The 22,737-nt window shown below is 59.5% G+C and overlaps 1 protein-coding gene across 20 annotated transcripts in view; it reads right to left on the bottom strand.

Moving 5' to 3' along the window:
• The window catches only part of EIF4G3 (eukaryotic translation initiation factor 4 gamma 3), a 216,756-nt gene that overhangs the window by 6,437 nt on the left and 187,582 nt on the right, over positions 1-22,737 (bottom strand). For 19 of the 20 annotated variants that reach the window (XM_064172137.1, XM_064172138.1, XM_064172141.1 and 16 more), the window contains 10 exons: positions 20,967-21,060; positions 20,368-20,485; positions 18,662-18,885; positions 16,698-16,813; positions 12,756-12,928; positions 8,133-8,258; positions 6,212-6,293; positions 4,367-4,465; positions 2,987-3,133; positions 1,018-1,099 (listed from right to left, as the gene is read on the bottom strand). In XM_064172137.1, coding sequence (XP_064028207.1) covers positions 1,018-1,099; positions 2,987-3,133; positions 4,367-4,465; positions 6,212-6,293; positions 8,133-8,258; positions 12,756-12,928; positions 16,698-16,813; positions 18,662-18,885; positions 20,368-20,485; positions 20,967-21,060 — 1,261 coding nt within the window. The remainder of the gene's footprint in view (positions 1-1,017; positions 1,100-2,986; positions 3,134-4,366; positions 4,466-6,211; positions 6,294-8,132; positions 8,259-12,755; positions 12,929-16,697; positions 16,814-18,661; positions 18,886-20,367; positions 20,486-20,966; positions 21,061-22,737) is intronic. The other variant, XM_064172139.1, reaches the window with a different exon arrangement.

Raw genomic sequence — 22,737 nt, 5'->3', positions numbered from 1 at the left:
GAGAGGTTGTGGAGTCTCCTTCTCTGGAGACTTTCAAGACCTGCCTGGATGCATTCCTGTGCCAGCTGCCCTGGGTGATGCTGCCCTGGCAGGGTGGTTGGACTGGATGATGTCTGGAGGGCCCTTCCAGCCTCTAGGGTTTGTGATTCTGTGATCCAAACCCCACCAGGCTGGGATGCTGTGAGCCAGGTTGGGATGCTGTGAGCCAGGCTGGGATGCTGTGAGCCAGGCTGGGATGCTGTGACCCACGTTGGGATGCTGTAAGCCAGGCTGGGATGCTGTGAGCCAGGTTGGGATACTGTGAGCCAGAATGGGATGCTGTGAGCCAGGCTGGGATGCTGTGAGCCAGGCTGGGATGCTGTGAGCCAGGCTGGGATGCTGTGAGCCAGGTTGGGATGCTGTGAGCCGGGCTGGGATGCTGTGAGCCGGGCTGGGATGCTGTGAGCCAGGCTGGGATGCTGTGAGCCAGAATGGGATGCTGTGAGCTGGGCTGGGATGCTGTGAGCCGGGCTGGGATGCTGTGACCCAGGTTGGGATGCTGTGAGCCAGGCTGGGATGCTGTGAGCCAGAATGGGATGCTGTGACCCAGGTTGGGATGCTGTGACCCAGAATGGGATGCTGTGAGCCAGGCTGACTCTTCCGCTGCCCACGCTGGCAGCTTGTGCGTGGCACTGTGTGAGGGTGGAGCACTCACAGGAGCTGGCTGACACTGGAGTGGAAGTGCTGATGGTGTTAGTGCCATGGGGAGCATCTCCACCCTCCCTAGAACAATCACTGCCTGATCTGCTATCCCTCAGAGCCACCTGAAACATCTGCTCCTGTGAGCTCACTGGGACACTCCACAGCTGGCACAGGGCAGGGGAACTGCTCTCCAGCACTGCAAGTCAGCGTGGTGCCCAGGTCTGAGTGCTGAGAATAAAACCAGCCTCAGTGGAGAGAGAAGAGACAGAAAGCTGCTAACTGAAGCTGTCCTTTGCAGGTTTGCTCTGCCTGCTGTTTGCACTGCAGGTTACTCACCTATAATAGCTGCTTTACAAACTGCTGTCATTAAAGCTCTAAGGAATGTAGGTGAACTCATCTGGCTTTCATCTAGGTTAGCCTGCAATCGAGAGCAAAGGCACCAGTTAACAACACACCCCTGTGGGAGGGCTTCCAGCACCCACCACCGAAGCTGGCAGCAAGCTCCAGCTCAGCAGAAATCCCTTTCATCCCTCAGCCACAGCTCAGCCTCCCCCTTCACTGCTTGAGCCCAGCTTAGGTTGACTCGATGTACAGCAGTGTTTCTGTGCCCAACACAACCACTTCAGCACCCTCACAACCAGCCTGCAGAAGCAACCAACCCAGCAGTGAGGGCTCCTGCCACCAAGATGCTGGGAGGGCTGCAGCAGCTCTGCTCTGAGCACAGACTGAGAGAGTTGGGGCTGTGCAGGCTGGAGAGGAGAAGGCTTGGAGGAGAGCTTGGAGTGGCCTTGCAGGATGTGCAGGGGGCTGCAGGAGGGCTGGGGAGGGACTATTGAGAAGGTCTGGGAATGGAAGGAGGAGGAGGAATGGGTTTGAAGTGGCAGAGGGGAGATGGAAAGTGGATGTGAGGAAGAAGTTGTTTGCAGGGAGGGTGGTGAGAGACTGGCACAGGTTGAGGGTGGTGAGAGACTGGCACAGGTTTCCCAGGGAGGTTGTAGAGCACAGAAGCACCCAAGGTGATCTTTGATCACCTTGGGTGCTTCTGTGCTCCACAACCTCCCTGGAGGTGTTCAAGGCCAGGTTGGATGAGTCTCACCTGTTCTAGTGGGAGGTGTCCCTGCCTGTGGCAGGAGGTTGGATCTGGCTGAGCTTTCAGGTCCCTTCCAACTTAAACCATTCAATGATTTTCTGACAGCTTTAGGCTTTTCCAGCAGATTTTCCAGCGTGCCTGGGTGGGGACTTGCTGGCTTTGTGGGAGGACACTGAGTGGAGATGTCACTTGTGTGAGGAAGCTGCAGAGAGCCTGTGGGTGGCCCCAGGTTCTCAGCACTGCTCTGCTCCCCAGCACCAGAGAAATGACATTTCCAACACTGCTGCAGCCACAGAAGTCACTCAGCTGGAGCTGCAGGAGCAGCCCTAACCCAATCAGATCTGAACTAAGATCTAAACGAATTGGATTGGGTGTGGGATGAAGCCAGAGGGAGAGGGGAGAAGCTCAGTGGGTGACAAAGCCTGCTCTTTACTTTCTCTTACAGTGCCTGGCTCAATGGATTGGGAAAGCTTCACATCCCCTGGGGGCCTCTTCAGGGTGCTCAGGGGGAGGAATTTGCACAGGGGATGCTGATAGAAGGCAGTGAGCAGCTCTCAGCTCCTGTTTTGGGCAGAAACAGTGTAGGAGAGTACTGGGGCTAAGATGTAATAAGCAGCAAAAAGTCTGCAGTACTCTGGGGCTGCTGAGCCTGGAGAGGAGCAGCCTCAGAGGGGAGCTGAGCAATGCTCAGCAAGAGCTAAAGATGCTGTGGGGGTCAAGAGGCTGGGGCCAGACTCTTGTCAGTGGTGCCCAGGGACAGGCCAAGGGGCAGAGGGCACAAAAGTGGAACCCAGGAGGTTCCACCTAAACTTGTTTGGTGTGAGGGTGCTGGAGGCCAGGAGCAGGCTGCCCAGAGAGGTTGTGGAGTCTCCTTGTGTGGAGAGCTTCCAACCCTCCGTGGGCATTGTGCTCCTGGGCAAGCTGCTGTGGGTGCCCTGCTTTAGCAGGGGGTTGGAGTGGATGATCCCCAGAGGTCCCTGCCCACCCCCCGCGCTGGGACTTTGTGATGTAAGAGGCAGCTATGCAGTCAATGGCTGCAACTCTTTCTTCCTGAAGCTGCCTATGAACTAACTGCCTGATTAAATGATGCTCTGAGGTCTCTGATTGCACAGATCTAATCATCTCCCTGCCCTATGCCTGGGGAGGAGCCTGCAGAGCTGCTCCTGTCGATGAGGGAACCTCTGTGTGCAGGCAGGGTGGAAGCAGTCCTTGTACCTCTACCCAGTCAAAGATTTGTTCATCAGTGGCCTTGTCCTCCACGATGAGTTTTTCCAGCTGCTTGCTCAGCTCTTCTGCAGAGAGTTCCTTCTCTGAAAGTGCTTCTGAGGAACTGGAACCGTCGGACTCGGTGAAGTCCAACTTCTGCAACACCAGAAGTGATGTGGGAGTTGGTTACATGCAGCTCTCAGTGCTGAGTTACACCACACTGAGCCTTCCTTCTGCTTTGTGCCATCTTTCAGCTGCTGAGTTAACATCACTGTGAGCCTTGGTCTGTTCCAGAGATCAGAGAGATCTGACAGACATCTGGGGACCACCTTACCCAGGACCTCAGAGGGCCTCCAACCCAGCCCAGTGCAAGGGTGCACGAAAGAAAGGGAGTGCTGCTCAAGTGGACCACCAGGGAGCTGGACTCCACTCCCCAGAGCTGGCATCTGCTTCAAGAACCCTTTGCAAAGCATGGCAGGGGACCTACAGCCCCCAGCCAGCCCCAGGCCTCAGTCATCCCTTTCACTGCCTGCCCTGCTCTGCACTTCCAAAGTGCTAAAAGGTGGCAGTGGATCCCCTGGAGCTCCAAAGGAGACCTCCAGCTTCTTCCTCAGCAGCACCACCAGCAAGAGCTGCAAGGTGGCCTCTGTCAGATCTGGCTCCTCACAGCTGTGAAACCTCCTGGGACCACAGCATGGGGTGGGATGGGTGAGCAGCTGCTGCCCTTTACACAGGGACTTGTTGGAGAGGGTCTAGGGGAGGCCTCAGGCTGAGAGAGCTGAGGTGGTTCAGCTTGGAGAAGGCTCCAGGGAGACCTTCTGGTCATCTTGCAGGACTTAAAGGGAGCAATCAGAAAGCTGGGGACAGACTTTTTCTTAGGGCCTGTTGTGACAGGCCAAGGGGTGATGGTTTGAAACTAAAAGGGGGAGAGAAGGGAGAAATGTTTGACCCTGAGGGTGGTGAGAGCCTGGCCCAGGTTGGCTAGAGGTGGGAGCTGCTCCATCCCTGGCATCATTGCAGGTAAGGTTGTTTGGGACTCTGAGCAACCTGCTCTGGTTGCAGATGTCCCTGCTGAGTGCAGGGGACTGGACTGGATGAGCTCTAAAGGTCCCTTCCAACCCGATCCATTCCATGGTTCTGTGCTTCTGGCCCTTCTGCAGGAGGTCTCTGCTCGTTTCACAACTCGAGCTCGAGTTCGTTCCCCCCCTGCTGGAGAAAGAGACCTGCCCACGGGAGCCAGCTGACAGCAGACACAGGCCTGGGACCTGAGTGGCCAAGCCATGCTCCTGGTGTGTCAGAAAGGAGATGCTGCACCGACCTAAGCCCAGCGTGGTGAGGGAGACTGCAGCCCACATCCCACCCCAGCCCTGCAGCTCGCTGCCTGCTCACCTGTTCCATGAGAAAGGTCTGTACATCCTCCCCCTCGGGCAAGTAGTCCTTCCAACTGAGGCCAGACTCCCTCCATAAGGCTCCCACTTTCTTATGGCTCTAGAACACAAAGAGTTCGTTCGTGTGAAGGGCAGGAGGGGCAGAGAGCAGGTCGCACAAGCCGGAGCGGCGCAGCTGTGTCAGGAGAGACCAGAAGGGTTCAGCCACCAAACAGGATGCCTGGCAACCAGGTGAGGGCACCTCCGGGCCCCAGCAGGAGAACCACAGCTATGCACATCTTGTCAAGTGGTGATGGGGGAGAGACAAGGCAGTAGGTGACACGTGGGGGTCGCAACAACTTCAGCCAGAGGGCACCTACGGGGAGTGAGAGGCTGGGACCAGGCGCAGGGTCCCACGGCCAGGCACAGAGCTGGCAGTTGGAGGACTCAGAGCCTTCTGGCTCTATCATGAGCCTCCTCCCTGACTCTTTCTCCTTCTGCCTCCACATGAAGGCAGCAGCAGAGGAGCTGCCTTTACAACAGCACTACTTAGGTGGCTGTCTTCTGTGCAGAGGTTCCAGGCAGATGATGCTCAGCTCACTCCTCAGTTCCTACAACTCACAGCAAACCTCCAGCAACGCCCCTGTGTGGCACTCCCAGCTCAGCCTCCTGCAGCCTCTCGTGTCACAGTGACCTTCTGGTGTCCTGCCCAAGGTGGCACACGTTCAGCTCTGAGAAACCCCCCAGGAGCAACCAGCTCTGCTCACCCAAAGGCCCTGCCAACACCTTCACCTTCCAGCGCCTGCCTGCGGGAGGCCACTGCGCAGCCCAGCTGAGGCCCTGGCACCAGCAGCCTGGTCTGCAGCTTCCAAAGCAGGCTGTGAGCTCAGGTTTACAACCCAGAGCAGGAAGAGCAAACTCTGCATGGCTCCTGCCACAATTCATCAGCTCCTGAAGCAGGAGCCTGCTAACTGCACTGGAACACCCTGAGCCCAAGTGTTGGTTTGCAGGAGATCAGCTTAGAGAGCTGCAGCAGGAAGAGAAAGCCAAAGCTGTGCTTCGACCTCCAGAGCACAGCAGAGCCACAGAACTGGGAGGTGACTGTTCAAAGGGGCAGGAGAGTCAAAACAAACAGACACCAAGCCATGACTTGCACTGCTGGACTGAAAGGCTGCTGGACCCTTCCAGCCTGTTTGAAGGCATGCTTTAAAAACAACAACAAAGGGCAAGTGAGGGGTTTTAGAGGGCTGGAAACAGACACTGCCCGAAGTGCACTGCTCAGCTGGATTACAAACAAAACCAGAGAGACAGGAGTTATAGGGGGAACCACCAGACTGGCTGGACACACACTGTGAAAGGTGGAAAGAGAGCTCTAGAAGTTACAGGGTGAGAAGGTGGCACTACCCCTAGTGATGGGTGACTCCTAAGAGTTGGCAGGGTTAGTTTGGATAAGCACCCAGCAGTCTGAGAGGCCCAAGTGAAGCTTATCCACGGCCTCAGAACCTCTCTGGTCTGCAAGGAGAGCTCTCTCACAAGATTCCCGGCACCTGCTGCTTCTGGCCAGCCCAGAAATGCCTCGGGAGTGTCCCTCTGGCAGCATTTCAGCACTCCTGGCTTCTGCAAGAAGCCAGCTGCTAAGGTACCTGCAAAAGGGAAAAGGGATGAGAGAAAAAAAGCAACCCCAGAAAGAGCTAACTCTGTGGCACCTGTAGGGCTGGGGGGGAGGAGGAGGAGGAGGAGGAGGCAGCTTTCCTAGGCTATCTGGACTGGCTGGCCCATCCCTAAGGATCTTCAGGTGGGAAATGTGGAGCTTCATGCATGGCCATGTCCTCAGTGCATGCCAGGGGCAGCAGAGCTGGGCACTCACCATTTGTTTGCATAGAAGGTGCAAGATTTCAGCAAGCAAGACTCCAGCTCTTCCCACAGGAAGCAAAGGTTTGCTAAATTCTCTAGAATGAGAGAGAAGCAGAGATTGGCCCTCAGGACCTGCACTGCCCCACAGCCAGGCAGGCTGGAGATCCCCCACTCCAACCAGAACCCAGCCACCAGGGCCACCAAACCCCATCCTGAGGCACCACAGCTACACCTTCTTGAGTTGCTAAGGCTGGAAAAGAGCTCTACAGACCCAGTCCAGCACCACCAACCCAACACCACCATGGCCACCAAACTGTGTCCCAAAGTGCCTTTGTGGACCACCTCCAGGGATGAGGGCTCCACTGCTGCCCTGGGCAGCCTGTTCCAACCCCTCTGCACCCTCTCAGAGCAGAAATTGTTCCTCAGGTCCAACCTAACCCTCCCCTGGCACAACTCAAACCATTTCCTCTTGCCCTGTTGCTGGTTACCTGGGAGCAGAGACCAATCCCAGCCTCACTGCAGCCTCCTTCCAGGTAGCTGCAGACAGCAATGAGGTCTCTGCTCAGCCTCCTCTTCTCCAGACCCACCCCCCAGCTCCCTCAGCCACTCCTCTGTGATGCCCTCCAGACCCCTCCCCAGCCTTGCTGCTCTTCTCTGGACACCCTCCAGCCCCTCAATGTCTCCTGTGCCCAGGACTGCCCCCAGTGCTCAAGCTGTGGCCTCAGCAGTGCCCAGTACAGGGGCACCATCACCGCCCTGCTCCTGCTGGCCACACTGGGTTTGATCCAGGCCAGGAGGCCTTTGGCCTTCTTGGCCACCTGGGCACACCCTGGCTCATGCTCAGCTGCCCACCAGCACCCCCAGGTCCTTCTCCACCAGGCAGGTTCCAGCCACTCTACAGCCAGCCTGGAGTGTTCCTGGGGTTGCTGTGACCCAAGTGCAGGACCTGGCCCTTGGTCTTGTTCAGCCTCACCCCACTGCCAGACAAGGGGCAGAGATCAAACTGAGGCAGGAAGCCAGCTCCAACCTCTGCCAGGGGTGGAGAGTTTGGACAAACCCAGCTGCAGTGTGCAGTGCTCTTGCCACAGCAGGGCTGACTCCAAAGGCTGGGTTTGATTTTTCTATGACCTCAGAGCCTCATTTCTGTGCAGCAGGAGCCTTTCTTGGGGAGCAAAAGGCTCTTCAGCATTTTCTTAACCCACAGCTTCCATGAACATGGAAACATTCAGCTGGCTGCTAGTGAGTCCCCCCCCAGTACACTGGGCCATGTGTAAAACACAGAAGCTGTGGGCCTGGAAAGAGTTCCCAGCCTTGCAGGAGAGGTTCTGTGCCTGTGAAGCTGCTGCCCTGGGGGAAGTGACCACAGCCTGAGACTCCTGCATGATCCCTGCCTCTGCACACATAGAACCCTGGAATGCTTTGGGTTGGAAGGGACCTCAAAGCTGATCCAGTTCCAAGCCCCTGCCATGGGCAGGGACACCTCCCACCAGCCCAAGGTGCCCCTCCAGGCAGGGGGCAGCCACAGCCTCCCTGGGCAGCCTGTGCCAGTGTCTCCCCACCCTCGCTCTCAAGAATCTCCTCCTCACCTCCAGTCTCAATCTACCCTTTTCCAGCTTCAGTCCATCCCCTCTCATCTAACTCTGCCAGCCTCAGCCTGCTCTCAGCTGACTCCAGCTGCACACTGGAGGACTTTTTAGCTCAGCTGAAGCACAGAGGGTTGCACATTTCTGCATGAAAGGCTCAGTCCTGAAGCACCTCTCTGGGTGAGCAGTGAGCTGCTTTCCCTCCACAGCTTTCAGCCAGGAGGTGCAGCAAAGCTTTTCCCCACCTCTGCTGCACCCCTGGCACCTCTCATCTGCTCTCTGCTGGTGGCAGCAGGCAGCAGAGGCAGGCAGAATGCCCCCCCCGGGCTGCAAGGGAACAGCTTTGCTTACTGTATAAGTTCTCTCATAGAGATTCCTCCTTCTTTTAACATGGGGGTCACCAACTCGGCCAGGTACAGCCAGATGTGGGGGATGTCTATGGCCATGTCGTCTGCCAGCTCCAGGGTGTCTGAGAAGCTGGAAAAGAAGCAGCAAGAGAAGGTCAATAACTGGAACTGGAGGCTGCAAAGCAAACCTGCACCCCAGGTGTTTTCTGTCAGAGCAGAGGGGAGAGGAAAGGGGGAGGAAGAAAAGAGAGGAAAGAGGTCAGAAAAGAAAAAGAGGAGAGGAAAGGAGAGGAGGGGAGAGGAAAGGAGAGGAGGGGAGAGGAAAGGAGAGGAGGGGAGAGGAAAGGAGAGGAAAGGAGAGGAAAGGAGAGGGGAGAGGAAGGGAGAAGGGAGAGGAAAGGAGAGGGGAGAGGAAAGGAGAGGGGAGAGGAAAGGAGAGGGGAGAGGAAGGGAGAGAGGGAGAGGAAGGGAGAGAGGGAGAGGAAGGGAGAGAGGGAGAGGAAGGGAGAGAGGGAGAGGAAGGGGGAGAGGGAGAGGGGAGAGGGAGAGGGGAGAGGGAGAGGGGAGAGGAAGGGAGAGGGGAGAGGAAGGGAGAGGACAGGAAAGGAGAGGAGGAAAGCAGGGCATCACCAAGGTCCCAACCCCCTCCTGCCATCCTGTGCTTTCAGTGCTTCTGTGCTGCCAGCAGTGGACTCCTCTGGGCAGTGCCGGTGGCAGTGTGTGGCAGGGACCTGTCAGAGCCACCCGGGAAGCTCTGTTTAAAGCATTCCTGCACGCAAGCATTGGCTCACTGCAGCCCCTGCACAGCCACACAGGAGTTGGGTCTGGAAGCACAAACTCTGGCACAGATGCAGCCCCCCCAGAGGGACCCAACCCTTTGCAGAGGCAGGGAGAGATGACAGCAGCACAGAGGTAAGCAGCAAGAAGCCACACAGAAGGTGTGACACAGCCCGGGGAGTGCTGAGAGCAGCAGAGGGAGGCTCCATGCAGACATGGACAAGGCACAAACCATTCCCCAGCTCTGCACAGAGGCCTCCAGAACTGCTCAAAACTCTTCTCTATGCTCAGAGCCTTGCAGGTAGCTTCCTGGCCCAAGCCTGGGACAAGAGGATCATTTTTCTGGCTCTCCTGATGGTTTTCATCCTGATTCCCTTCTCCCTGGGAAACTCTGGGCTCTGGGCTAGGGCCTGGAGACAGCTTTGCTCCTGGGCTTCAAACCCAGAAAGCACCTCAGAGAATCCCAGAAGGGCTCAGCTTGGGAGGGACCTCAAGGATCATCTGCTCCAACCTCCTGCCACAGGCAGGGACACCTCTCAGCTGGACTCAGCTGCTCAGGGCCTCATCCAGCCTGGCCTGGAACACCCCCAGGGAGGAGGCAGCCACAGCCTCCCTGGGCAGCCTCTGCCAGGCTCTCACCACCCTCACACTGAGGAACTTCTTCCTCAGCTCCACTCTAACCCTGCTCTGCCTCAGCTCCAAACCATTGCCCTTGCCCTGCCTCCAGACCCCCTCAGCACAAGTCCCTCTGCAGCCTTCCTGCAGGATCCCTTCAGGCACTGGCAGCAGCTCTGAGGTGCCCCTGGAGCCTTCTCCTCTGCAGGCTGCACCCCCCCAGCTCCCTCAGCCTGTGCTCACAGCAGAGCTGCTCCAGCCCTGCCATCACCTCTGTGGCCTCCTCTGGCCTCACTCCACAGCTCTGTGTCCTTCTGCTGCTGGGGACAGCAGCACTGGAGGCAGGACTGGAGCTGAGGTCTGAGCTGAGCAGAGCCAAGGGGCACAATGCCCTCTCCTGCCCTGCTGCCCACACTGCTCTGGCTGCAGCCCAGCTCACAGCTGCCTGCTGGGCTGCCAGTGACCATTGCCAGCTCCTGGTGAGTTTCTGTTTGTGTCCTCTGCCAGCTTGGCTTTGCCCAAGTGCTTCACCTGTCAGGTGTCCCTGCAGAGTTGGGCTGTGACCAGTGCTCATCCCACAGCCTCTCCTCACACAGCAGCTTGGCTGGGCTGGTGCAGTGCTTTTTGGGGTCCTCCTGTGCCCACTGAGCTCCCTTTGCCCTTTTCTTCATCTCAGGAGCTGTTTCACTTTCTTCCTGCCACAGGCAGGCTGCATCCTCCCTGTTTCACCAAGGTTGGGCATCACAACCACTTTTCCACTCCCTGGGAGTGGCTTTAATCCCAAATCCATCATGGAAGTGATCACATCCAACCAGTCCTTTTGACCATCACTGTGTGGACTCAGCTCAGTGTGCTCCCTGGAATCAGGGAATTGTTTGGGTTGGAAGAGTCACCTAAGGTCATGGAGCCCAAGCTGCAGCCCAGCACCACCATGGCCACCAAACCACGTCCCCAGGAGCCACGGGCAGGTACTTCTTTAACAGCTGCAGGGGTGGGGACTGCAGCAGCTCCCCGGGCAGCTGTGCCAGTGCGATGTGGATTCCCTCGGGCTGGTTTTTGGGCTGCCTCAGCTTCTCCTGCGAGCCACTGGGCTGCGCCGTGACCGAACTCACTGCCAGCCCCAGGGGCAGGGAGAGGTCCTCGGAGTGCTCAGCAGGGACCAGGGAGGATGCAAATGAAAGCAGCAGGATTGGGCTAAGGCCCAGAACTCAGGGTCTGAAAGATGATTTCACCTGCCTGCTGCTGGCTGCTTTGGGTGGTTAGCCCTGGTCTGATTGTTTGGGTTGGAAGAGACTCTTGAAGACCACTGAGGCCAGCCCTGAGCCCAGCCCTGCCAGGGCACCACCAAACCATGGCCCCCAGCACCACAGCACAGCTCTGAACCCCCTCCAGAGATGGGCACTGCAGCACTGCCCTGGGCAGCCTGGGCCAGGCCTTGGCAACCCCCAAGGGGAAGAAATTGTTCCTCAGGGCCAACCTAAACCTCCCCGGGGGCAACTTGAGGACATTTCCTCTTGTCCTGTCCCTTGTTCCCTGGGAGAAGAGACCAACCCCACCTGGCTCCAGCCTCCTTTCAGGGAGCTGTAGAGGGCAATGAGGCCTCCCTTTGGCCTCCTTTTCTCCAGGCTGAACACCCCCTGCTCCCCCCAGCCCTGTTCTCCAGACCCTTCCCCAGCTTCACTGCCTGCTCTGTGCCCTGGTGAGGACTGAGTGGGCACCAGGAACCAACCTGGGAGCAGAGATCCTTTCACAAGTGGACACCAGTTCAAATCCAGGCTGGGAGCACAAACCCCAGAGCTGGCATGAAGCAGCAGCTGCAACTGAAGATCTCCTGGGGAAGGTCCAACCCATCTGACACTGCAGCTGCTGCATGTTCTCCCCTCCAGCCCCTCGAGGGCACTGCCACTCCTCAGAGCTCAGGGGCATCCTGGGGGTGAGGCTGTTCAGCAGTGGGAGCATGGCTGTGCCCTGGGGCTGCACAGCCTCCAGCCTTAACCTCAGCTGGAGGCTCCTGAGCTCTGCCTCCTCCTCCCCCACTGGGATCGGTGATGTGCCAGAAGACAGAGACGGAGGAAGGCAGCGGCAGAGAGGAGTGAAGCAGAGAGCCTCCTGCCTCCTCCTGAGCACACTGCCCCCCACGGCAGCCCCGGACACGCTCAGGAACCAGCTGCAGGAGGCAGCAGAGAGGCAGCTGGCTGGGGAGGCTCCCTCGGGTGGGAGTGCGGAGGAGGCAGCGCAGCAGCCGCGGGGGCAGAGCCTGCGGGGGCAGAGCCTGCAGGGGCACAGCCTGCAAGGGCAGAGCCCGCGGGGGAAGAGCCCGCGGGGGCAGAGCCTGCAAGGGCAGAGCCTGCAAGGGCAGAGCCCGCGGGGGCAGAGCCTGCAAGGGCAGAGCCTGCAAGGGCAGAGCCTGCAAGGGCAGAGCCCGCGGGGGCAGAGCCTGCAAGGGCAGAGCCTGCAAGGGCAGAGCCTGCGGGGGCAGAGCCCGCGGGGGCAGAGCCTGCAAGGGCAGAGCCTGCAAGGGCAGAGCCCGCGGGGGCAGAGCCTGCAGGGGCAGAGCCTGCGGGGGCAGAGCCCGCGGGGGCAGAGCCCGCGGGGGCAGAGCCTGCAAGGGCAGAGCCTGCGGGGGCAGAGCCCGCGGGGGCAGAGCCCGCGGGGGCAGAGCCCGCGGGGGCAGAGCCTGCCAGGGCAGAGCCCGCGGGGGCAGAGCCCGCGGGGGCAGAGCCTGCAAGGGCAGAGCCTGCGGGGGCAGAGCCCGCGGGGGCAGAGCCTGCAAGGGCAGAGCCCGCGGGGGGCAGAGCCTGCAAGGGCAGAGCCCGCGGGGGCAGAGCCCGCGGGGGCAGAGCCCGCGGGGGCAGAGCCTGCGGGGGCAGAGCCCGCGGGGGCAGAGCCTGCAAGGGCAGAGCCTGCAGGGGCAGAGCCTGCAAGGGCAGAGCCTGCGGGGGCAGAGCCTGCAAGGGCAGAGCCTGCAAGGGCAGAGCCTGCGGGGGCAGAGCCTGCGGGGGCAGAGCCCGCGGGGGCAGAGCCCGCGGGGGCAGAGCCTGCAAGGGCAGAGCCCGCGGGGGCAGAGCCCGCGGGGGCAGAGCCTGCAAGGGCAGAGCCCGCGGGGGCAGAGCCTGCAAGGGCAGAGCCTGCGGGGGCAGAGCCTGCAAGGGCAGAGCCTGCGGGGGCAGAGCCCGCGGGGGCAGAGCTGCGCTGCGCGGCGGCTGCCGGAGGCAGGGCCAGGAGCAATACCAACCCCTTGAAGAAGTCCTGCTTGCTGAGCTTCCCTGCCTGCACCAGCTGGTGCAGGAGCTGGCCCATGTGATCCCTGGTGATCTGACTCCTCTCCAGCGTCGACTCCACTCCCACTCGCACGAAGATGGGCAGCAGGCTCTGGGCACTCAGCTCCTCCACGCACTGCATCGCCTCCTGTGCCAACGACACGGGGACACCACCTCAGCCCCCCTCCCCGGGCAGGGGGTGCCCTCTGCTCTGCAGCAGCTCCTCACAGCGAGGGTGGGCACACCCTGCAACGGGCTGCCCAGGTTGGGCATGGGTGCCCCATCCCTGGAGGGGCTCAAGGCCAGGTTGGATGAGGCCTTAAGCAGCCTGGGCTGGTGGGAGGTGTCCCTGCCCATGCAGCTGGATGATCTCTGAGGTTCCTTCCAACCCAACCCATTCTGTGGTTCTGTGAGGTGGTTCTGCCTTGGGAGGTGAGCAGTCAGTGAAGCTGCCAGGCCAAGCTGTGGAACCTAAGCCAAATCCCTGCTGCACACTGGCAGTGCTGATAGTCACAACGATAGGGACAACAGCAGCAGCAACTGTGCAAAGAGAGCAGAATTCACAGCACACAGCAGCAGTGCCTGAGCTACAGAGTCAGGCTGCAGGGTGCAGCTCAGCTGCTCAGTGAGAGGATGGGAACTGTCTCCTGCATGCCACCACAACACCTAAACCTTCCTCAAATAGCAAACCAGGCCAGTGGAGGACATCAGGTTGGGTCCCTGAGCTGACCTGGCACAGAAATGTCCATGTCACAAACCCAGAGAACCAGAGAGTTGTTTCCCTTGGCAAAGGTCTCTCAAGGTCATCCAGCCCAACCACCACCCAGCACCACCATGGCCACCAAACCCTGTCCCCAGCTGCCATGGCCACACCTTTCTTGAGCACCTCCAGGGATGGGGACTCCACCACCATCCTGGGCAGCCTGTGCCAATCCCTGACCACTCTGGCAGCAAAGAGATTGTTTCTCATGGCCAATCTAAACCTGCCCTGGCACAATTCCAGGCTGTTCCCTCTTCTGTCACCTGACACAAAAGAGAAGAGACCAACCCCCACCTCCATCCAGGCACCTGCAGAGAGCAATGAGGTCTCCTCTCCCTCCTCCACACCACATCAGGAAGCAGAAAATAGGTGGGGAGCATCTGGAGGAAAATGTTCCCTTGCCAGAGCTGCTTCCTGCCCTGTGCCTCTGGTAAGCTAAGCAAAGGAGGCACCGTGGGGACTGCCACAGAAGCACTCAGTGTGACACTGCAGCAGCCTGCACTGCCGACAGCAGAGACCTTCCACTGACCTCCTGCCTCCAGCCCAGCAGCTCTCCCTGGGGGGGACATTTGCTCCTTGCCTTAGGCTGTGCCTTCGGGCATCAAGAGCTGGCAGCCCAAACCTGCTCCTGCAGGCCTGGGAGGGCTCAGAGAGCAGGCTGGGGGCAGAGGTCCTCCAGCAGCCATGCTCCAGGGCAGACAGGTGGGCATGGCACTGCCCAACCCTGCTGCCACTGCTGCCAGCACAGAGCCTGGCAGCTCTAAGCTGCAGCCTGCACCAGTACTGATGGCTGAAAGCAGGAGCAACAGCCTCTGCTGTGCTGAGGTGTGAGCACAGAGCCAGCACCTCACAGCTCACCCACTCCAACCTCCTGCCACGGCCAGGGACACCTCTCAGCTGCAATTGGGTGCTCAAGGCCTCATCCAGCCTGGCCTTGAACACCCCCAGCCACAGCCTCCCCGGGCAGCCTGTGCCAGAGGCTCACTCATGTCTGGTCCATTTCAGTTGGAAAAGACCTTCAAGGCATCACTCCAGCCATTGACTCTGCCCCTCCAAGTCCACCACTGAGCCATATCCCCAGGCACCACAGCTCCAGGGCTTTCAAACACCTCCAGGAATCATGGAATCTGTTCCAGGGCCTGAGAGCCCTTTCAGTGAAAACAAAAGTTCCTAATGCCCAGCCTAAGGCTCCCCTGGTGCAGCCTGAGGCCATTCCCCCCTGTTCCAGCACTAGGCAGGTGGACTTCAGCTGAAGCCTTGCTGCTGGCTGCCTCTGAAGAGCAGCAAGAACCTCTTCTCCTCCAGCAGCAGCGTCTAACACAGAGGAGCTGGCTCCATCTGAGGGACCTCTTTACCCAGAGGTGCTCCTGTTCCACACAGCTCACCTCTCCTTCCAGCCAGCCATAGAAGATCAGAGCACTGCCTTCCCAAGCAGAGACACTGCAGCAGCTGCCAGCCCCTGGCAGCCAGGGCTGGGATTCTGAAGTGCAAGCCAGAAGCAGGAGGCCAGGAGACCCCTGGCTTAGGCAGTGCCTCCAGCCCTGCCTGCTGCTGCACAGACCTGCCAGGCCAGGGGCCAGGGGCTCGTGGAGCAGCCCAGTGCAGCATTTCTCTTCTCCACACCAGCAGTCACTAACTGCTCCTGAGAAGCAGAGGTGACCTCAAGCCAGCCCAGATAAGGAGATTGGCCTGGATCAGCAATGCTGTGGCCAGCAGGAGCAGGGCAGGGACTGTGCCCTCTACTCAGCACTGCTGAAACCACTCCTGAAATACTGGGGTCAGTTTTGGGGTCCTCACTCCAAGGACAGTGAAAAGGTCCAGATGAGGGCAACCAAGGTGGGGAAGGGTCTGGAGAACAGGGCTGGTGAGAAGCAGCTGAGGGGGCTGGGGTTGCTCAGCCTGGAGAAAAGGAGACTCAGGGGAGACCTTCTGGATCTCTGCAGCTCTCTGAAAGGAGGTTGGAGCCAGGTGGAGGTCACAGCACAAAAGGAAATGGCCTCAAGTTGCCCCAGGGAAGGTTTAGGTTGGCTGTGAGGAACAATTTCTTTGCTGCAAGAGCAGTCAGGCACTGGCACAGGCTGCCCAGGGAGGTAGTGGAGTTCCCATCCCTGGAGGTGTTCAGCAAACCTGTGGCCATGGCACCTGGGGACATGGATTGGTAGCCCTGGTGGTGCTGGGCTGATGTTTGGCCTTGCTCTCTACAGATCTTTGCCAGCCTTAATGATTCCATGGCTCTACAACAAGAGTCTCTTCCTGATTTTAGCTGGGGGTGCAAGCAGCATCTCTGCTCTGAGGGTGCCAAACACCTCCAGGCAGGAGGCAGCCACAACCTCCCTGGGCAGCCTGTGCCAGGCTCCCACCACCCTCACACTGAACAACTTCTTCCTCAGCTCCACTCTAACCCTGCTCTGCCTCAGCTCCAAACTTGTTCTGCCTCCAGACCCCCTCAGCACAAGTCCCTCTGCAGCCTTCCTGCAGGCTCCCTTCAGGCACTGGCAGCAGCTCTGAGCTGCCCCTGGAGCCTTCTCCTCTGCAGGCTGCACTCCCCCAGCTCCCTCAGCCTGTGCTCACAGCAGAGCTGCTCCAGCCCTGCCATCACCTCTGTGGCCTCCTCTGGCCTCCCTCCACAGCTCTGTGTCCTTCTGCTGCTGGGGGCAGCAGCACTGGAGGCAGGACTGGAGCTGAGGTCTGAGCAGAGCAGAGCCAAGGGGCAGGACACTTCTCCCATTAGCAGTGAGACAGCAAACAAGTCTCAGAGACAACTCTCCTCAAACCAGTCATGGAGCTGCTGCTGCCCAAAGCTTCACAGCAGCACATAAGTGTTGAGGTTGGAAGTGACCTTTAAGAGCATCAGGTCCAACCCCTCACCCAGAGCTCCCAATCCCAGCACTGCTGCTAAGCCACTGCCTCCAAACCATGGTCCTCAGCACCACACCACGCTCCAGGGATGGGGACTCCACCATCTCCTTGGGCAGCCTGCCCCAGTGCCTGAGAGCCCTTCCTAGGAATACCCAACCTGAAGCTCCCCTGGCACAGCCCAGACCCCAGCACTCCTGCCAGCTGTGTGAGAGGTGAGGGCTTACAGAGACTCTGCCTCCAGAGAGAAGGCAGAGCAGAGCTGCCTGTGGCACCTGCAGGAGGCTTTCCTTTGGCTTACCTTAAAGTCATTAATATGCAAGAACTCATCGATGATAGATTTGCATTTTCTCTCTATTTCCTCTTCTGACAGGGAAGGTTTCTCTTGTGCTGGAGCTGGGGGAGCTTCTGGCTTGGCTGGTGGAGTTAGAAGACAAAAACTCACATTCAGAGAAGCAAAATCAGCATCGTTTGCAGAGACAACCTCCTGAGAGGGGGAGCCACCAGAGCAGGGCTGCTGCTGCCCCCACCAGGCACAGCTCCCCTCTCCCTTGGCTGCACTTCCTCCTCTGGCAGCTCCCACTGCTTGATGGATTCACAGAAGGGTTGGGTTGGAACAGACTCATCCAGTTCCAGCCCCTGCCATGGGCAGGGACACCTCCCACCAGCACAGGCTGCTCAGGGCCTCACCCAGCCTGGCTGGAACACCTCCAGGCAGGGGCAGCCACAGCCTCCCTGGGCAGCCTGTGCCAGTCTCTCCCCACCCTCACTCTCAATAATTTCTTCCTCCTCTCCACTCTGTTTCCCCTCTCCCAGCTCACAGCCATTGTCCCTCCTCCTGGCACTCCCAGCCCTTGTCCAGAGTCCCTCCCCAGCTCTCCTGCAGCCCCTTCAGGCACTGCAAGGCTGCTCTAAGGTCTCCCTGCAGCCTTCTCTTCTCCAGGCTGAACAGCCCCAACTCTCCCAGCCTGTCCTCACAGTGGAGATTCTTCAGCCCTCTGGACCCTCTCCAGCAGCTCCAGGTCCTCCTTATGCTGGGGGTGCCAGAACTGGAGGCAGTGCTGCAGGTGGGGTCTGAGCAGAGCAGAGGGCAGAATTCTCTCCCTGCCCAGGCAGAGCTGATTTCTGTGGAGCTGCCTTCTGACAGAGCACAGCTGCAGCACCTCTCTAACATTAAATACCTGAAGCTTGAACTGCCACAGTTGCTGCACACTTAAGATGTGCTAACTGCAATGGGCAGCAACCCAAAGCCATCTCCTGATCCCATCCCCACAGCCTTGGTCCCCAGGAAGTCCTCCCAGAGCAGTGTGTGCTGGGCTGTGGCAGCTGAGGGCTGCTCCTCACTGGCTGTCCCCCAGGGAGCAGAACTGCTCAGCACAAAGCTTCTGTCCACAGGGAACCTCACCCTGAGTGTCCTCAATGTTTTCCCACCACCAAATCAGCTCGGGCTGGCAGGAGGGAGAAGTGGCAGCTGCAGGACTGAGTGGGTGCCAAACCTTCCCCAGTGGGTGCTAACCCAGCTGCACCCAGCCCTGCTGGGAACCAGGGCTGGCAGCAATGGAGTGCCAACCATGATGGCACCCATCTGCAGTGCCCCAGATCCACATCACTGCTGGGGCCCTGGGAAAGGTCTGGAAAGGGTGGGCATGGCTTTAGGGGGCACTGCAGAAGGAGCTCTGCACGACTGACCCTGATTTTCACAGGCTGCAAGGGGCTGGAAGGGTCCTCACAGGTCACTTTCTCCAACCCCCTGCAGGCAGCAGGGACACCTCCAGCTAGAGCAGGCTGCACAGGGCCACAGCAACTCTGACCTTGAGTGTCTCCAGGGATGGGGTCTCAAGCACCTCCCTGGGCAGCCTGCTCCAGTGTCTCCCCACCCTCCCTGTGCAGAACTTCCTCCTCATGTCCAACCCAACTCTGCCCTGCTCCAGTCTCAGACCTCTGCCCTCATCCCCACAGACCTTCTGGGGCCTCTGAGCCCAGGCAGCAGCAGCAGCAGCAGCAAGACGTGAGCAGGCAGGAGTGCAGTGGTGCCCTGCTGCTCTCTGCAGCCTTCCCACCCTGCTGAGTGCTGAGGAGGAGCCGGCGAGGAGACGATGCCACCCCCCGGCAGGCAGCTGCCAGCTCTCCCAGGCTCCCACCGGGCATGGGCAGGGGCCGAACGCTGGCAGCACAGCACAGCAACCTGTCCCTGCTCTGAGGTGTCCTCCCTCTGCCTCCTCAGGCAGCCAGCAGGCGTCCCCCGAGCAGGGCAGCGCCGCTCACCAGGCTCCTTGGCTCTGCTCCTCTCCGCGTCGCTGCTGTTCCTCTCCACCTCCACGCCGCCCGTGAGCTGCTTCACGGTCTCCAGCATCTCCCTGCGCTGCTCCTCCTGCGCCTGATTGTCCAGCAGCAGCTCCTTGCTGCTGCTGCCGCGGAGGAAGGTGTTGGGGCGGGCGAGGGCAGGCGGCAGAGCTTTGTCGTTCTTCTCCCTGCCTGTGCTCCCGCGGCTGTGGAAGGAGAAGGCAGGGGCCTGAGGGGGCGGCACAGGCGAGCCCTGCCCGCCGCGCTGGGCACCCCAGGAGGGGGCTGACAGGGAACAAAAGCATGGCAGGATGGCTGCCTGGGCTTCCTGCTGCTCTGGCTACACAGAGCACCAGCAAGGGGCAGAGCTGCACACACACAAAACGTCCACGGAGTGCACTGCTTGCGTGGGGTAGGAAGGGACCTTAAAGGTCAGCCAGTCCCAGCCCCCTGCCATGGGCTGGGACACCTCACCAGCCCAGCTTGCTCAAGGCCTCATCCAGCCTGGCTTTGAACACCTCCAGGGCATCCACAGCCTCCCTGGGCAACCAGAATGGCTTTAAAACCCCCAGAATGCCAGCTTGGAGGGGACCCCAAGGATCATCTGCTCCAACCTTCCCAGGTGCTGGTGAGGTTGCACTGAGCTGGCCCAGCAGCCTGGCATGCTGAGTCTTAAAACTGCCCAGAGCAGGAGACTCCACCACTTCCCTGGGAGATGATTCCAGCCTGCCCAGAGCAGGGCACTCCACCACTTCCCTGGGAGATGATTCCAGCCTGCCCAGAGCAGGAGACTCCACCACTTCCCTGGGAGATGATTCCAGCCTGCCCAGAGCAGGAGACTCCACCACTTCCCTGGGAGATGATTCCAGCCTGCCCAGAGCAGGGCACTCCACCACTTCCCTGGGAGATGATTCCAGCCTGCCCAGAGCAGGAGACTCCACCACTTCCCTGGGAGATGATTCCAGCCTGCCCAGAGCAGGAGACTCCACCACTTCCCTGGGAGATGATTCCAGCCTGCCCAGAGCAGGGCACTCCACCACTTCCCTGGGAGATGATTCCAACCTCCAGCAGTTCTCCTGGGACAACATTTTCTCCTGGACTCCAGTGGGAATGTCCCCAGCAGTAACCTGTCCCACTCCCACCTTGTGGCCACTGCCTGTCTCCCTCATAGAATCACAGAATCACCCAGGTTGGAAGAGACCTCCAAGATCATCCAGCCCAACCTATCCCCAGCCCTATCCAGTCAACCAGACCATGGCACTGAGTGCCTCATCCAGGCTTTGCCTGAACATCTCCAGGGGCAGTGAGTCCAGCACCTCCCTGGGCAGCCCATTCCAATGCCAATCACTCTCTCTGGGAAGAACTTCCTCCTCACATCCAGCCTGTACTTCCTCCAGCACAACTTGAGGCTGTGTCCCCTTGTTCTGTTGGCTGCCTGGCAGCAGAGCCCAACCCCACCTGGCTACAGCCTCCCTTCAGGGAGCTGCAGACAGCAATGAGCTCTGCCCTGAGCCTCCTCTTCTGCAGGCTGCACCCCCCCAGCTCCCTCAGCCTCTCCTCACAGGGTTTGTGTTCCAGGCCCCTCCCCATTATAAAAGATGCAGGTGGCTGAAGGCAGCTGGCAGTGCCCGTGGGGGGCAGCCCCAGGCGGGGGTGGGGCAGGGGCTGGCTGTCAGCCCAGAGCTTACCTAGTTAAGGCCCTGCGAGAATCGAGCTCTGAGGATGCAGGTGAGGCAGATACAGCTGAGGCTGGGGGCTGCAGAGCAGAGAACCTGTTCAGGCTGGTGGCACTTGGTCGTAAGGAGTCTGCCAGGTTGTCAAGACAACAGAGAAGAGGGACAGCAGAGTGAGCAGCTGCTGACACCCACCTGGGCATCACCAACTCATTGGTGCCTGCAGGGTGACAGGGGCAGAAGTGCAGGGAAAGGGCTGCCCCCGCCCCACTCTAACCCCAGTGCCAGGCAGACAGGCTCAGAGAGGAGCATTTCCCACCCACATCTGCTCTCAGAGAAGCATTAAGGCTGGAAAAGCCTCTCGGATCCTCCAGCCCAACTATCACCACCATGCCCACTGCAGCCTGCCCAGGGCAGTTCTGAACACCTCCTCCAGGGATGGGCACTCCACCACCTCCCTGGACAGCCTGTTCCAGTGCCTGACCACTCTTGCAGGGAAGAAATGATTTCTAATGTCCAACCTAACCCTCCTCTGGTGCAACTGGAGGCCACTTCTGAGGCCTGCTGGCCAGGGTGGCTGCAGCAAGGCAGAGGTGAGGACCACCTTGACTTACCCATCTCGCTCGCCTTGGCTCCACCGCTGCTGCCCTTCCCCCAGCTGCCCAGCTGGGCTTTAGGCACAAGCTGAATCTTCTCATCTATTGTGGGCTGCAAAACACATCAGGACACACCATGACAGGGGGACACAGCTCACAGGATGGCTCAGGTCAGAAGGGACCTCAGAGCTCATCTACTGCAACCCCCCCACCATGGGCAGGACACCTCTCAACTAGACTCAGCTGCTCAAGGCCTCATCCATCTGCTCGATGGTCTTGGGGCCCTGGTCTGCCCTCCCTGACACCCAGCTGCACTAGGAGGGAAGCAGAGATGTGCTCAGAGACACTCCAGGGCAACACTGCCAAAGGGGACCTGGAACATCAGGAATGAGGCCTGAGCCCCCCTCAGCAAGGTGTCAGAGGCTGCTCCCTGAGGGGCCAGGAGAGATTGTGTGCTGCTGGGTGATGCTGTGGCTGTGGCTGTCCCAGCACCACAGCTCAGAGCCTCCCAGAATGGCTCAGGTTTATCATCCTGATTCCCTTCTCCCTGGAAAACTCTGGGCTAGGGCCTGAAGACAGCTTTGCTCCTGGGCTTCAAACCCAGAGAGCACCTCAGAGAATCCCAGAAGGGCTCAGCTTGGGAGGGACCTCAAGGATCATCTGCTCCAACCTCCTGCCACAGGCAGGGACAGCTCTCAGCTGGACTCAGCTGCTCAAGGCCTCATCCAGCCTGGCCTGGAACAACCCAGGGAGGAGGCAGCCACAGCCTCCCTGGGCAGCCTGTGCCAGGCTCTCACCACCCTCCTACTGAAGAGCTTCTTCCTCAGCTCCACTCTAACCCTGCTCTGCCTCAGCTCCAAACCATTGCCCTTGCCTTGCCTCCAGACCCCTCAGCACAAGTCCCTCTGCAGCCTTCCTGCAGGATCCCTCCAGGCACTGGCAGCAGCTCTGAGCTGCCCCTGGAGCCTTCTCCTCTGCAGGCTGCACCCCCCCAGCTCCCTCAGCCTGTGCTCACTTCATTACAAATGAGGCATTCTGGGGCAACAGTCCCTGGCTTGTGACCACCAAAGAGAGTTCTGACACATCTTTGGAAGACAAGGATCAGACACAGGAGATGCATCACAAAGAGCCTCCTCCAGAGTGCCAGTGGAGCATCTTCACAGCCTGCTTCTGCTGGGAGCCCTGGAGCTGAGCAAGGAGGAAGCAGCTGAGTATCTCTTGGTACTTCCAAGCTGTTCCATTTGCCTGTGCACAGCAGAAGGTTCTGCTGCCCACTCCAGCTGCCAGATGTGGCTCTGGGGGACAGCCACAGGGTAAGAATCAGGATTCAGGAGGGCAAAGCATGATGAGAGGTTGGCAGAATCACAGAAGGGTTTAGGTTGGAAGGGAGCTCAAATCTCAGCCAGTTCCTACCCCCTGCCATGGGCAGGGACACCTCCCACTAGAACAGGTCACTCAAGGCCTCATCCAGCCTGGTCCTGAACACCTCCAGGGAGGGAGCAGCCACAACCTCCCTGGGGAGCTTGGAGAGAGCAAGCAGAGTGTGACAAGAAGAGAGCACTGACTCCAGGGCTGGGTAGGTGAATTATTGACAGGAGGTTCCCAGAGAGGTTGTGGAGTCTCCTCTGGAGCCTTTCCAGGCCTGTCTGGATGTGTTCCTCTGTGATCTATGTCAGGTAGCATTGTCCTGCTCTGGCAGGGGGTTGGACTGGATGATCTCCTTGGGTCCCTTCCCACCCCTAACATCCTGTGAGCTGTGAGGCTGTGACCCTGCAGATGCCTCTGGGTG

The sequence above is a fragment of the Pogoniulus pusillus genome, chromosome 36 (genome assembly GCF_015220805.1).
Source record: "Pogoniulus pusillus isolate bPogPus1 chromosome 36, bPogPus1.pri, whole genome shotgun sequence".
Classification (NCBI taxonomy): domain Eukaryota; kingdom Metazoa; phylum Chordata; class Aves; order Piciformes; family Lybiidae; genus Pogoniulus; species Pogoniulus pusillus.
The sequence above is the reverse complement of the archived record's forward strand: the minus strand, read 5'-3'. Positions and strand labels throughout refer to the sequence as shown.